Raw genomic sequence first — 16072 nt, 5'->3', positions numbered from 1 at the left:
AACCAAGTGGATGCATGAATGGCAAGTAGTGTTAATTTAGAGGAAAAGAAGCTGTCTGGATTTACATTTTGATGTAGCTGTGCAAGCTACGGTCCTTCACTTTGAAAAACCTGTACTTCTATACACTTCTACACAATGAAAGCATAAACCCTTTTACAGGGAGACTATTCACATAATGCAAAAAATCTAAACAAATAAAAGTTCATAGGATTGGAGGCTATGGAGTACAAGAACTCTCTTCAGTGGAATAAGGCATTAAACTTTCAGCTCATGAGGAAAGCATGCAGGGATTATGCTGTACAAACAGATCCAACAAAAAAGCTCAAAGAAATTACAGATTTATAGACTCAAAAATCTACAGGTAGTTCAAAAAGACATCAGATCTACAATAACACTGTTCAAGCACACTGTTACCCTGCAAGTATCAATATCATAGATGATTTCATTCTCCTTTTCCACTCAGCTCAATTACTTCAGTAATAAGTGGGGGAAAAAAAAAATCAGTAAAAGTTCTAAAACAAGAGCATTAACATCAGAAAAATTTCTATCCAAAACACTGCACGATAGTGTAACTTTATAGATCTAACCCTAGATTTTTAAGAAACTTCAAGAAATGAATCAACTAAAAAGTCATGTGTAATCTGAATTTTTAGACTTTAAATGAATGCTCTCCTGTAGCCAGACCAAGACTCATTCCAGCTGAACTTGGGACAGACTTGCCCTAGGAACACTAAATGTTGTTTGCACTCTTCTGTCTCCCACAGAGAAGCCTACTTGGAGACTTCTGCCTTACTGTAACAAGGGATCCCGTTTGCTACAGAACAAACACAAATCCATCAACTAAGAGACACCCCATAAATCCTACTGGGTTATCTTTTTATACAGAACACTTGCATCTTCATAGTAAGTCGTTGTCAAGAAAAAAGAAAACATGTCACACTGTTTTAGCAATCCTTTATTGAAGATAACAAGTTGGTTATGTTCACTGTATTGTATGAAACATCACAATATCATACTGGGAAGGTACTATCAGTACAGGGTTGGACCAGAGCGGACAGTCTGAACAATAAACCATTTTGCATTCTTCATTCCCTATCTTTTAACAACCCCAAAAAAACCAGTAAAGGGACAAATACCTGTTAACATCATCATTTAAAACACTTTAACTTACAAGGCTAAAATCTAATGAATAAATAAAATATATTGTGGCAATAATCCTCTCTAGACCAAAAAAAAAAAAAAAAATAAATCAGATACACAGTGAATCAAAATGACTGGGAAAGCTGGCCTTCGGCACCAGTATGAAAGAGCGTGTGGTTTTTACAGACTCACCATGGGGATAAAGTTACAGAAAAATACCATGAATTTCATTTCACACAAAACCAGTTGATGACTGTCATTAGCTTAAAACTACACACAAGGGCAATTACATCCTCGCTGAAACACAGTTTAAACAAATAGGAAAATGTTTACAAGGCATCCACAGCATGTAAATCATGTACAGATGGATACATTCATTGTTTCCCCTCCCCAATAGCTTTTATTTTAGATAAATACTTTACTCTTCCCCATTTTCAGCATTTACTGGACTCATTACATGCACAACTCAAAGAAGTCAGAAAAAAAGTCAAGGTTATTGCAAAAATAGAATTAAACTAAGAATCTTCAAGTACCTTACATGACAGCCACTCTGTACCATGCCCATTGCTTATAAAATGAAAGGTCATCGAACCCATGAAAATATCTCTAATATTTTCTTAATTTAAAATAGATAATTTTAAGTGTATTTATAGTAATCTCAAAGTGATAATTTGAACTTTGAAAATAATGCAAACAATTAAAAATTATACCCATATTACACAAGACTTCTGTATCTTAAGCTGAAAAAAAATCAAAAAAACTATAGAAAACCACATACAGAACAAAAAAATAATCACAATTTACATTATAATAAAGGCAAATTTTCAGCATTTTTAAAAAAACCTGCAGCTGTGAGAGATGTCAAAGCAAGTCACTACTAACTATAAATTCACCAGTTTGGTTTTTTTAAAAGATTTTCTCTAGCAAGAGTTTAAGGGTGTGTTGTACACATGCGTAAAATTCTTACTGGTTTTAGATGCCTAGAATCTTCATATATTATTGCCAAATACACTTATCTTCAAGCAAGCAGTAGGCAATGTATCACAATTTGGACACCGCAGGGAAACCCAACGGTCTGGTAATACAGGTAAAATTGGAAAATTAAAAAAAAAAAAAAAAAGGAAATAAAATACACATCTGATAGCGTATTGCCCAATTAAAATTACTTCCAAGCCACAGAGCTGCAAAGCCTTCCAACTCGGTAAAGTGAAATAAGTAATGTCTCAATTACTTGTACTCTCTCATGCTTGTGTGTTGCACGTTTCATTTGGCCAAAGTGTATCTTCAGAGTACACCTACAATCCCATGCACCTCAGGTACATACACCGGTCTGCTGAGACACTCCTTCCTTCCTTCCTTTTTAGGGCCAAAGTTCATTACAGATGTAATCAGTATGCCTGAGGCTGGTAAAAATACTGTAGTACAGGCAATGCTAAGAGTGGCAATATCAGAAAACACAAAAATGAACAAATGATGGAAAATTCTAATATCTTTCTGCCCATTTCACAAAATGTTGGAAATCCACCAGAATTTTTCCCTTGTATTGAAGAAATCAGATTTAAAAGTTTTTTTTCCCCCTTTCAGAATCAAAAGCATTTTAGTAGATTTGTAAGGCTACCACGGATCTTCTAGATCTCCAGCACCCTACAGGAAAAGAAGAGGAGAAATATTACTACTCACCAATACAAACGAAAACATTTTGTTGCACTTTGGATTTCAGTGGCATAATTAAGAACACTAGTGTAAGACAGACAATATTTTCCTTGTTTTCCATACCTGTCCGCTTCCACGCACAAATATTTGCTGTTTGTCAACATCATGAGGGAACTTAATTTTATAAAACATGAATCCACTAAAGCTACTATAGCAAAAAAGACTTAAAACCCAAGATTTATCTAAAATTGTACTAAATCACAACTATCAATACATACTACCTCTGTGAACTACAAAACAAAAAAAATTTCTAGAAAATACTAAGGAGCTCAGCTCTTCAGGTATTCCCGGTCCGCAAGAAATTCCCACAGGCTCATTCTCATTAAGGCGGTGAAATCTGTACCTATTTTGAACAACTATATTTTTGAGATAATGTTATATATTATGAACTGACCACTGACACAAGAATTCCAGATTTCACTTATTAGCAAGTGAGTTACCACCACTGCAAATTCCCAGTGTTATCACTGGTCTACCAAAATGCATGTACATATATGTGTTGCACCCCAAAAAACAAGAAACAGATTTGGTAGAAGGCAAGCTTTAGTAGAATAGTGTATTCTTTTACATGGCTGATATGTAACTTGAACATGAGAAATGTTGCCCAAATAGAGGATTATGATGAATGATCCAAACCAAAAACTACTCAAAGATTTGTAGAAACTAATGAATGTCATGAGTTAATGTGAGAAGCTAGGAAAAGTTTCAGAGTCATGTCAGAGTGATAACACTTCAAAGAAAGTTTATTACTTGCTTAAAAGAGTCAATATGCATACAAATGTTATTCCACAGCATATGCTTTATTTTAGCTTGAACACAAATTATTATAACTCGACACTAGGTACTAAATCTAAGTACATTTTCATTTCTGGATATATGTTGTGCTACAACCTGGGATTTAAATAACACAATTGTCTAGAAAAATTGGTATTTACGATGAACAGTGGATACAATCTATATTGGGGGAAAAAAAAAAGTCAAACACATAAGTGACAACCTAAAATGTAATCGCTTTTGTAATTTAAGTCGTAAGAGAAACTATACACAATTCAAACACAAACATGCAGTATATGATGCTGGGGGAAAAAAAGACTAAAGAATTTGTATAATTCAATTAAATTGCACGAAAGATACAACTAAGATGTGAATTGCTTTACAATGAACAAACATATACCATCAAAAATATTTAAAAAGGTATTTAAAAGAAAAAAATTTAAAATTTATTTTTGCATTGCCATGTTAGATTCCTGTTGTTGGTGTCACAGGATTAAAAAAAACCAAAACCAAAACCAAAATCTCAAATAGCAAGTTAACTGTTTGCTACACAACATAAGATGCAATTACTATATATAGCACAGCTGTTGAACTTCTAAGGAAATAAGTGCTCTGTATAAACAATCTGTACAAATAACTAAAGTAAAACCGAACAGTCTTCTAGGATAGACGTGACAAATGTCGAGATACAAACAAAGGAAAACACGCCAAGTGAAGCGAAGCGTTAAATCCTCTATGTAACAGCTTATGTCTGTTTATCGCTCATCTCATCGCTCCCCGCATCTTCGTCCGGGCGCTGCGGTGCCGGCGGGCGGTCCCGGTCCCTGTCCCGGTCCCCGGGGGCGGTGCGGGTGTCCGGCCGGGGCGGGGCGGGCTCTGCCGAGCGCTCCGGCCCGAGCCCCTGCGCCAGCCTGAAACTACTGAGCATCTCCTCCAGCAGGTGGCGGTAGTTCCCCCTATGATTAATTCTCATCTGCCTCAGCGCCTCCACCAACTTGCCCTGCGTTCCGCCTTCCTCGGCCGCGCCGGGGTCCTTTTGTTAAGATTCAAGACCCCAAAAAAATCATGTAGTTAAACTGCAATGTTTTCTAACGACATGAAAAAAAAAAAAAACACAAAAACAAACCAAAACAAAACCAAAAACCCACACAACCAAACCCATTTTTTTCCTCATTGAGAAAACATCAGCTTTGCTCTATTTTAATATAAAACACCTCATTAGGAATATACATCTTAGAATGATATATTTCATGTTCATCTTTTGATACAACACAACTTAAGAAACGATAACTATTAAACCAGCATTTTTAATAATTTCACTTCATTGTGAGCCAGTCATGGTATCTCCTCACAATTAACTCAATATTTATTCAAAATGTCTTTTGATGAATATAGCTGATACTCCCCAAAACTTTATACATTTGTCAGTGGAAAATTTTGAAAATTTAAGCTTCTTTAGCCACCAGGTCAATATATTTAACTATGAATTTCTGCACAGCCAATAGCAACACAGTTCTGTGAACAACTGAGAGAATAGTTAACCCTACTGATAGCAGTTTAGTTCAAAATAAACGCTCAGTGTTTTAGTAAACAACCTCTGCTTTTCACATGCATGATGCTGCCGGAAAAAAAGCAAGCAACTACCCATTAGCACCAGGAGTGATGGTATTTGAACAACATAAGACACACCTTTGGCAGATGGTGTATTGCCTAGAAAAATTAGCATGTAGAACAGTTATTTAAAGTCAAACCTAAGAACCTACAGCACAAAATCTGAGAAGCGAGCACTGGTTAAGGAAGTCTCCTCAGCAAAGGACGTCTTTGGTTACAAGCCTTCCATTGAAAAAAATGATGTTTTTTGGGGTTTTTTTTTTGTTTCTTTGTGATAGACTTTCACATCTGTTACAGTGCTCTGACACTGACACTAGGTATTTTCACTTTCAAGTGCTAAAGCAGTACTTTTGCTTTAAGGGAATAGTACATTTTAAATTATTAATATCTAGCAACTTATCAAGCTAGACAAATGGAACTGTACCTCTGAACGCTGGCAGATTTTCCAAGACATTAGAGGCACAATTTAAACTGCCCTGTTCTCATGCTGACCTCATTTTACTGTCATGTAGTCCAAAAGCTTCCTAACTACAAGTATTGCTGTCACTCATTTATAAGCTTAATAGTAGTATTAAGAAAATATTTTGGGGTCAGTAAGACTTTGCATGCTGTATGTAATGTTGCTGGAACAGAAGCCCCAAGACTGATTAGCACAGTCCAAGTTAAAAAGGGGACAATTTTACCACAAAAATTAATATCATTGCATATAATGCTGTCCCTCTAAGTTTAATTTGTTGCATAAATAAGAGACATACTTTCAAGGTGGTTTACTGGTCTTAGTTTGAGATGTTTTGACTCCCATGTACTAGCATTTTCATATTCAAATATGAAAATATTCAAGAGAATATTCAAGAATTCAATATTTTCTTAAAGAGCCCAATGAGGAGAAGCAAGATAAAGGAGGCAGTTTTAATGTATGAAGTGGGACTGGTTTAATGCCTTATCAGCACAAAGTCAGTGAAAACTCGTGGCATCAATATCATGAGGATATAGATGCATCCTGTTTCTTAGGTTTTGACAAAGAAAAAAACTCAAGTTATATATTTATCTAATACTAAAAGAGGCAGCACAGCTGAAGACTTCTCATTTTTTAAAATTCAAACCATATCGAAATTCTATATTTCATCCATTCCATCAGTTTTGCTCTGAGGTTGACATTAACAAACACACACACTGAATTTCCACATTTCACAACACCAAGGTCTTTAAAAATTCCTTTGGCAGATTGAAGTGAATAATTTTGCTCCCATGCAACACTGAAGAGTAAAAGCAATAAGTAACATAATAGCAGCCCTGAGACTCCTAAACAATTCAAATGCTAGTAGGAGATGAATTAACAGTACTGTTAGTGTTTGATATTCAAGCTCACATCCTGCTTTGCGTTGCACCCTATTCTATGGTAGGCTGTTTTGTGCTTCACTTGTGTCCCTCACTGCTAAGAGACAAGAAACCCCACAGACAACAGTAGGACACAAACTACCTCCTGTATATATTACACACTATATAGACAGAGATTTCTCTCTAATGATGTGTGGCTAGAACAGGTCCCTGAAAACTCTGGTTATTGTGCAAGGTAGAATTTGTCTTCCTTCATGTTCCAATTCAACTTAAGTGCTACTGACCATAAAAACAAGAATAAATTTGTGCTAGCTATATTCAGCATGAGCATTCACAATTTTTACACAAGTTCTGTTCTATTAAAATATGTGTATAAAAAGGGCTAGCATGTATTAAGGACTGGATTTACAATGTTGTAAGAAAAGTGTAACAATTGTGTCCATTTACATTTTTTTAAATTATGTGTAGCAGCTCTTAATGACACATGATTTGGTTCAGCAAAGTGCCAGAGTATATTATTAATAAAAACAAGAGAGAAACATGATTGATTTCAAACAAGATGCTCAAAGGCAGCTTTAAACAAATACCACTTGGAACTATTAACACAGCCACTGTAATTTTCACATTGTTCCTTGTGTTTAACGAGATATATATATATATATCTATATATATATATACAGTAAAGTAGTCTAATTGGTTAGTATTCTCCTAGTCTTAGGGGCACATCAAAAAATAAAAATGGTCAAAGAAGTAGCCATAGAGAAAAAGCAGTGCTTTTACACATTAGAACAGCTCAGTGGTATTGTAACATTACAGTGGTAACAATTATTTAGCTATGAATAAGTCCTTTTAAATCCCCTTTAAAGAACTGAAAGCACCAGTCCCCAATACATAACAGATTTCTGTGCTTTCACTCATATTTGTAAAGACACAAGCCACAGCACTTATAGCAGAAGGCCCTCTGCTCAAACACTGGTAAAGTTGTTCTTTGTGACCCCAGTGCAGGGCTCTCTCTCCAGCCCTTGATTTACAAAATACTTGCACTCTGAGATGCCTAGCAGGAAAAGTTTAGGACTGCTACACTCTAAAGCCACACGCCAGTGATCTCTGAATACTGCTGTAGTAAGGACCCTTTCACTTTTCAGTATCTTGCTCTATTCAACATCTCCTTATTTAGGCTCTATGTTAAGGATTCTCATAAAAGGCACATGTGAAGAACGGAAAGAAGTTACTCTACAATCCCTAGCTTGGATGACAAAAAAAAAGTTTCTAAGCGCAAAACTACCTGAAATATTTAGTGCTGAGTAAAACAAAGCCAATCTAGAAAGAGACACAAGCTTGGTTTTAATTTATACACTTTCTAAGAATTTACTTGCAAAGCTATTATGATCCAGTTCATCATAGGAACTCAGGTAACTATTTTAAATTGTAAAATGTTAAAAAGTATACTTTTTAGAAGGAAGTCATATTCTCAATTGCAAAAGTTAATTAGATTGTTTGAGGGGGTTAGCTTTGTGTTTGTTTGGGATTTTTAATTGTTACACATGTGCATTAATATTTTAGCAACTAATTACATTATCTTGCCAAGTAATAAAAATAGTTCTAGCCTTATTTACAACCGTAAGATGAAGATGACCGCTACAGGCAGACTTTCCCTTCCAGTTAGTAACAGCAGTATTCTGCACAACACCCACACTTGACATGTGTGCACTGTTAACTACACATGGGGAAAGATACTCAAGTGCAAGTCAGTGCCCCTCTGTGCTCTGCAGACTCAGCATCCTTGTCTCTAGCTCCCAATTTTTCATAGGAAGATCTGCTCTTGTTTCCTCTTGGTTTAAACAGGGGCATTATTAGCTACATTTCAATCTCACTTGGCAATGTCATCACTGATATGTACTATATGTTTCCTTCTTATCTTTGCTTCCTGTTAAATTGTGAGACCTGTAGCAACATTACCATGCGTGGAGACACTCTGAAGAGTTTGATCTAAGTAACTGAACAACTTCCTTCCCTTTTATCCTCCCCAGGCACTAGAGCAGCAGTTCAGAAGGCTACAAGATCACCACATATACACCTGAAACTGAGTAAGACCAGCAAAGAAGTCATGCTTCCATCACCTCAGATATGAGGCCCACTAAATTCATCCACTTCAAGGATGGCAAGATAACTTGTTGGGAAAGTGCAAACAGGACTTGCATCCTTCACCAAGCAGGAGATCATCCTCTCGAACTGCTCTGGGCCAATATCAGTTGGGATGGAAAGAAGAAAAGGTGCTGACTGGCAAATGACATCACAAGATCACACTAAAATTTAATCCAGTCTATATAAAACATCGTTGTTCAGATTTGCACTTAGATATCAACATAAGAAAAGTTTACAAAGCAGATTGGAGTGTAGTGTTCACATCTCCTATTAAAGAAGCCAAATTAAATGCCAATCCAACTACCAGGGATCCTAATGGCAAAAAAAGTCAAAGCTGTTAATGGTATATTCTTTTATGAGTAAAATGCATATTTAGGTCAGCTAACTCATTTTACTAAATTAAAATGGATGATGCACAAACATTTTTTGAAAGGAACCAATAGACAAAAGGCTGCTGTACTGCATGTTAGGACTTTCAGCAAGCTTGCATGGCTATTGAAAAGTAAATTTGGACTTGGATGCATCATAAATGTAACTATGGCACATGACATTTCTAAAAACTAATCATTAAACAAACTTTTAGGTTTTTTTCTTAAAATACCAATCCATTTGTAAAACCTGGGCTGTTCTTTTTAAATAAACCACTTAAACCAGTAACTTTTCCCCAAAAAGAAAGAAAAGTTCTGGCTAAATATAAAAAAAAGTAGCAGGCAAATAGAGGTGCAGAGTTTCCTGAAGGACTAAAGAAGCTGAAAAGAGGAAAATTTTGTCTAGCTTGTTTTGGGGTACTGTTGCAAGCTTTCTTGAAAGCAAAATGAAAAATGTATACTTTGTCACTTTCAAACTACAAAAAGGAACAAATTCTAGTAAAATTAAGAAGCTAGAGATTTCTTCTCCATTTGTACTCTAACAGAATAGTGGCCCCTTCCACCCACCTGAGCTTTCTAACTGAAGAGAATAATTCAAATATAGGTAGTTAAGAGAAGATGACAATGGGAAAGACACAATAATAATTGTGGTGAGACTGTATTTACAATCTCAAGGTGCACAGTTGATAATTCTGAGGTATTTCAAGTAGCAGTTGACATCTCCTCAACACCATTCACTGTAATGACTACCTGACTGAGGGCCTTGTAGCCATCTCAGAAGAAAAAATTATTACAAAGGATTTACTGGAAAATGAATGGTACTTTCAGAGATCACTTTGCATAAACTGTACAGGAAATAAAGTGTACAAGCATTGATGTTTTTTATCGGTTCTTCAGTTTTCCACAGTTTTTAAACAAATTTAAACATAATTGATAGGAACACCAGTTATTACTCATTTATACTAAGAGCCACCTAATAATCAGGCTTAAAGGTACAGTAAACCATATTTCAACACACTATTTAAAATTCAACTCAGTAGGAAATCTAAGCCATTTCAGAAATCAGAACTGACGTAAACTAAAATCACTTTTCATTTTCCCTGGATCAGTGCATATGGGATATGAAAAGATAGTTAAATGCTAAAAGAAAAAAATTGTCAATATTAGTCTCATTATCTATTATATTCAGTGTACCAAGGTCTTCCACACATAGAGAAGACAACAGGAAGTGTGTTTGCCCCCTCTTGTACTAGATTTCTGGACAGTAGACATAATAGTTAATTAAGTAATAAATTTGCTGACCATAATTTCTTACAATAATGAACTATAATTTTCTAACCCTGCACTTTTGCCTCAGAGGTTTGACTGAGAAAGCAGTAGTCAATTAGATGTTTAAAAAGCCTTCAGAATAGGGTGTCATTTTTCTGTCTTTTTGAGGATGAACTTCGATATCAAATCCACCCAAAGCAAGGTAAAAATTACCAGTATGCTACCATACATATCCTGTGTTTATAACACTTTATTGACAGTGATGTACACTTCTGCTTAAAGTATGACACTACTTTGATGTTCACATTAACAAAGAGATATAGTAATCAAAATGAGAACTTACCCCCTCATTCTCCCTGTGTGGATTCAGCCTACTATACACAGCTTCAATAATATTACGCCTAAAAAAAGAAGTTTTAAAAAAGTTAAGCACAACAAAGGATTTCAAAACAACAAGAAAAGTTTGAGCATGGCAGACATTTTTAAGTGTTGAAGATATTTTTCTTTTAACCTGCCTTTTAAAAAGATGAAGCCCACTCTCAGTGTCTTTACTCACTTTCAATATGATATTTTAGGATCTAGCAATTGGTCAGGATTTGCAAAGACTAAGCAAAGTAAAACATTTGCTTGCCTTACCCTCCCCATGGTCTATCTCTTTATGTCTTTAGAGCTGCATACTCAGATTTTGCCAAGAGTAACATTTAAATCTATATTTTGCTAATTTTAACAAAATTCTTCAAGATTGCTGGGTTTCATGCCTTATTTCTGATGTGGAACTTGAAGACAGTTCTGTTTTTCCACATTTTTATTACATATTTTGAAGTGTGGTGCCTAGAATATACAGCCTCTGAGATGTGTTGTCTAGTGTCTATTCACACTGTAGAAATTAGAACCCAAAAGCCACTAACTAGACTAATTTTGGCTAATTTATGGCCAGACCTTCACAGGCAGGCAAAATAAGCACAAAAAGCTTCACAGAAAATAAAACCCAAGGTATAAACAGACTTCTGAGAAAAAGGTTATGTACCTACATCTTCAAATCAAAGTTAAATCTGGGATACATTCAAACAACTATAATAAATAAGATCAAAGTTACTGACAGTTTCAACAAAAAAGAACGGCTACATGAACTAAGACTCCTAAGTCTGGAAGTCGTCAAGATCTAGAAAAACTGTTGTACAGAATGCAAGTAAGCACCAACTGTTGAATCCTCCAAAGAGCACAAGGGTATCAGATGAAGACAGCAGCAAATGTCTCAACTACATAGTGATGGCTCTTGATGTGACAGAACTTTCTAGTCTAGAATAATGAGGATGCTACAAATTTGATGAGGCTTCTTCTGAACGTATTTAACATATTTAAGAAATCTAGATAGGTTGCTTGGCTGAGCTAGTATGGGATCCATCAGCCTTGATGGAAGATCTTCCTAGAGAAAAGAAACTGAATCTTTTCACAGGTGATACAGGAAATGGTTCTCTCCACTTAGTTCCACCTTTAGTGGTGGAGGAATGGCACAATTCTGACCAAATATCTGTACTACAGATATTTAGCACCTCACACCAATGTAACTGAAAACACCCAGACAGTCCAAGCAAGGCTGCCACAGAAGCAGTAGATAGCCAGAGGGTTTAAATCAGACTTGAAACTCAGCTCCTTGGGACTTATTCAGTCTTTTTAAATCACTTTTCTTTCCTTGAACAGTGTATTTCTCCATGCTTTCCTTTGATGGTAAAACTCAGGAGGCAAGATGTTGAGTGGTACTAACACCCAGGTGCCAGGGTTGCTCGGGACTTTTGTTTACTTCAACAAAGGATCATTCTTGAGGCGGCACTTGAAGTTATAAGAAGATCAGAGTTAAGTCAGAAGCCAGTCTTTGGAGAGTAAGATTTTAAAGGATAAAACAGCACCATCGGGTGACCACAGCAGAGCTGATACTTGCAGACCTCTTGTCTCAAAGAATGAGCCATTAGGGGCTTCTATACAAGTGAGAAGCTTTCAAGAAGCATACAACACCAACAGAAGTGGGGCTACTTTAGAGGTTCCTAAGGTTTGCAAACATATTCCTGGTCATAGTAACATTGCACTCCATTTCTTCAGCTCCGACATACATTGGGAGCAACTATAACTGGTGCTAAAACCACGGATGTCAGCCACAGACAAGCTCTTTCTGCAACCTGTTTGAGCCAGGTCTTAGAGTTCAAATGGAAGGACAAAGTGTGAGTTCTTCATGACCTGGTAACATCATAGGATAAAAACCTCAAGACAAAAAACATTCTCTCGTTAGGACAAAAATTTTAAGTCACACAGTATGTAAGTTTGCGTTGTGTAATAGTGGTTTTTTTTCAAGACTTCCATTTAGGAGGTCAATCTTGCAAGTAAAGTCAACTTACATATATCACTGGCTGTCTTTGTCCTAAGTTTGGAGGCCAAGAACAAGTTACTTAATACTGTATGATATTCTCTTGCAAGAAACTGCAAATACACTCCCTGAAGGCAGGGGACTTTAAATATAAAATGGAGAGAAAGGCATCAAAAGGCAAATTCTCAATCAAGCCCATGAAAAAATATAATCTGGATGATAACAAATTAAAATAGACTTTATATGCAAAGGTTCTGGAATAATGAAGCAGTACATGATGCAGTTATTAATGAGCAAAACAACAAAACACAGTAGTTGGGAGGTACCAATAAGGAGAGGCACACACATCTTCTCTGAATGCCTGGAATGCACACAAGTGGAGAAAGAGGCTCACAACATATAGATACTTTCAAGGCCAGAAAGATATAGTCATGGCAAACAGTGCTTATTAATAAGTGCATGCAATGAAAATAGATGTATACACAAATGCTCAAAAGATAGGACTTCATGTTTTGTAAAATACAAATATTCCAGAAACAACATGATCTACACCAGGGAACAATAATGAGTCCTACTCTCTGGGGAATTCTAGGTTAACTATTGTATATGCAATTCTAAATTATTTTCATTAAAATCCTTACATTATACATTTCTAGAACAACACCATTAGCCTCTCCAGAAAATCAATGTAATTTCTGAATATTTATTTCAATTAACTTGTAAAATGCATATCCTAGTTCAATATTCTTGGTTATATAACATTCAGTTTCAGATTAAACAAATAAAAACAATTTTCTTATGAGCATGTTTGTTGAGCAAGTAAGTACTGTCCCAAACTTATAATGGACACTAGATGGCTGGGAGAACATGACATCAGGAAAACTCATCTGGTATTTTGATTTTCCCATGAAGTTATTGATAGCTCTTAACAAATGTAAAGAAGTAAAAAGCCAAGAACACAATTATATTCATTTTTTAAAATGGACATATGGAAATAGTTAACTAGGAGGTTATGTACCAGAATATGAACAATGCATTTCCTCTTATCATTCTGGAATGGGAATAGTGATACAAATGTTTATATACTGTAAAAGGTAAACTAGCTTCAAATATAAAAAAACTTGATTTGAGTATAGCTATCAGAATAAGAAAGCTTTCAAATATTTAAACAAAAGAGTTTCAGTGAATTTTTAACAGTTCAAGAACTTCTAGTACTGTACTCACTTGCCAGCTAAACCACCTCCTGGCGGTAAATTAGGGATATTCTCCGCAGTTAAAATACGAATAACATGAGCAAGATCAGGCATTCCTTCTTCACCCGATTTTTCCATAATTTCTAGTTTAAAAACAGAAGAAGTCCTGAATTAATAATACCCATTGGTTAAGACATTGAAACATAAGATATTACCACTTTTTAAATAGAGACATTATGAAAAAGTTACATGTAAACAGGAAAACATTCTTCACATTTTAGGTTAACAGTCTTTGCACCGTGTAACAGAGCAATTCAAACCCATAGTCTGTCTTTCCGGTATGCTGCAAGCCTTCCTCTCTCAGAGAAGCTCAGAAGCAGACTGTGAACTGAATAAAATACCCTGAAGATAGACAGCCTGTTCTCTTTGGAAAAGATAGCAGCTGGGAGTCTGTTTCAGTTACCTACCCATTGCAGTGCAACACATAATCAGAAGTTAATGTGCCATAATGCCAATGCTTCCAAGGGATTCTGTCAGGCTTTGGTGTGAGTAACACCTTGTATTCTCAAAGGCCTGAATCTCCAGTGCATAAACACTATGCCCATCATGCAAGCAAGGGGATATATAAGGGATATAAAATATTATCACTTAAGTGGCCAAAACAGAACACAGAAGGGATGAGGAATTATTAAAAATATGGTATTCATTTTCAAAGCAGAAGTATGACAAGTCAAGTCCAGCGCTAGTAAGTCCTTCTACCTTGGAAAAGAACTGCCTAAGCCAAAGCAAATCTTCCCATGTTCTTTTTCATCAAAAAAGGTTCACCAAGTTATCTACAAATTGTAGTTGTATGCATGAATCATGTATTTTTAAGAGAGGATTTTTTTTTCTGAAAATCAACTAAGTTAAGGAACAGAGTGCCATTTCCTGTAGACACTGTTCCAGATAAAAACTCTTTCTTTGAGCCAAAACCCAAAAAGATTAAGAATGAATCCCTTAAATTTCTTACAGTTGATTATATTCTGGGTAACTGATCTGGAGCCTGCAACTTAAGCCAGAAGCAGCTACAATTTGAGTTTCCTAAGTTAGTAGAAAAGCACATCACCTACCTACTTTATAGCCTTCATCCCAAATTTCCTGGTATTTAAACCTCTCTTATGTCTATCACTTATCTAGAAAGCAAGTTATATACAGGCTTATCTTAGGACTACTAAAATCAAAGTGCTTGGCAAGGTACTCACTCTGTATCAGGGAAACCTGTAGGAAAGCCCCCAATAGCAATCACTTGTATAATGGTTATAATACCCTGAACAAATAAGGCACTATGCTCCTAAGTCCCAATTTTAAGCCAGCACCATACAATCTTTGCAATGAATAGGACAGGTACACTACTACTAGAAGTGATTAAGCACTGTTTTGTGAAACTTGATGTATATTATCATCCATCCATAAAGGATGAATCATGGCTAGCAAAGGAAATGACAGCTGAATAACTATGCCTGAATCTTAGGATTTTGATCACTTCTTCCAGCCACATTCACACAAATTAGCCACAACTCCTCTTATAAACTGCATCCTTTTGTACAGTTCTACCTAGTTACAAGTAATTGTACTGCTATAACATAATTTTGCTGAGACCCATTTGACAGGAAATATACCTTTTGCATACACTATTTTTTATACACTACTTTTTACATCAAGAGAACATCCAGTTCCGTACAGAGGAAAAGTAGACAAATAGCAAGAATTAATAAGAAGAAAGGCTACAGAAGCAAGTAATTACTAAATATTAATGGAAGCATAAGTTTTTATATCTTCTTAAAAAGGAAGGAAAGCAATCACAGATAAGGACTGCTGTTTCTTGGTACTGGAAATTTCTACTTTATATTGTATAACAACTTCTCAGGGAGTGCTGAACTGGACCATGAGCATCTTCTCTCCATTTCTAGAAGGTGCCAAATCAAAAATTCTGGTTGAACTGACCATCATCTTTTTCTTTTCCTGATATTAGAGTGAATAATTTCATCCAGAATCTGTCCCCTCTCTTAAAAAAAAAGAAAAAAAGCGAAAAGCTTCCTAATAGAAAATCGAGAACAAAGCAAATGACCAAGCATAACCTTTATTTCATTACACATCAGTTAGCAGATACACACTGTGGATTT

The 16072-nt window shown here is 35.7% G+C and overlaps 1 protein-coding gene across 6 annotated transcripts in view; it reads right to left on the bottom strand.

Moving 5' to 3' along the window:
- Positions 1–937: 937 nt before the first annotated feature.
- The window catches only part of PPM1B (protein phosphatase, Mg2+/Mn2+ dependent 1B), a 61101-nt gene continuing 45966 nt past the window's right edge, over positions 938–16072 (bottom strand). For 3 of the 6 annotated variants that reach the window (XM_064648390.1, XM_064648392.1, XM_064648391.1), the window contains 3 exons: positions 13942–14053; positions 10702–10759; positions 938–2784 (listed from right to left, as the gene is read on the bottom strand). In XM_064648390.1, the coding sequence (XP_064504460.1) occupies positions 2755–2784; positions 10702–10759; positions 13942–14053 (200 nt within the window). In that variant the 3' untranslated portion in view covers positions 938–2754. Of the gene's footprint in view, positions 2785–3634; positions 4661–10701; positions 10760–13941; positions 14054–16072 lie in introns of those variants that run through there. The other 3 variants (XM_064648389.1, XM_064648387.1, XM_064648388.1) reach the window with 1 other exon arrangement.

The sequence above is a fragment of the Pseudopipra pipra genome, chromosome 3 (genome assembly GCF_036250125.1).
Source record: "Pseudopipra pipra isolate bDixPip1 chromosome 3, bDixPip1.hap1, whole genome shotgun sequence".
In the NCBI taxonomy this organism is placed as follows: domain Eukaryota; kingdom Metazoa; phylum Chordata; class Aves; order Passeriformes; family Pipridae; genus Pseudopipra; species Pseudopipra pipra.
Note: the sequence above shows the minus strand (reverse complement) of the source record. Positions and strands in the feature narration are given on the sequence as shown.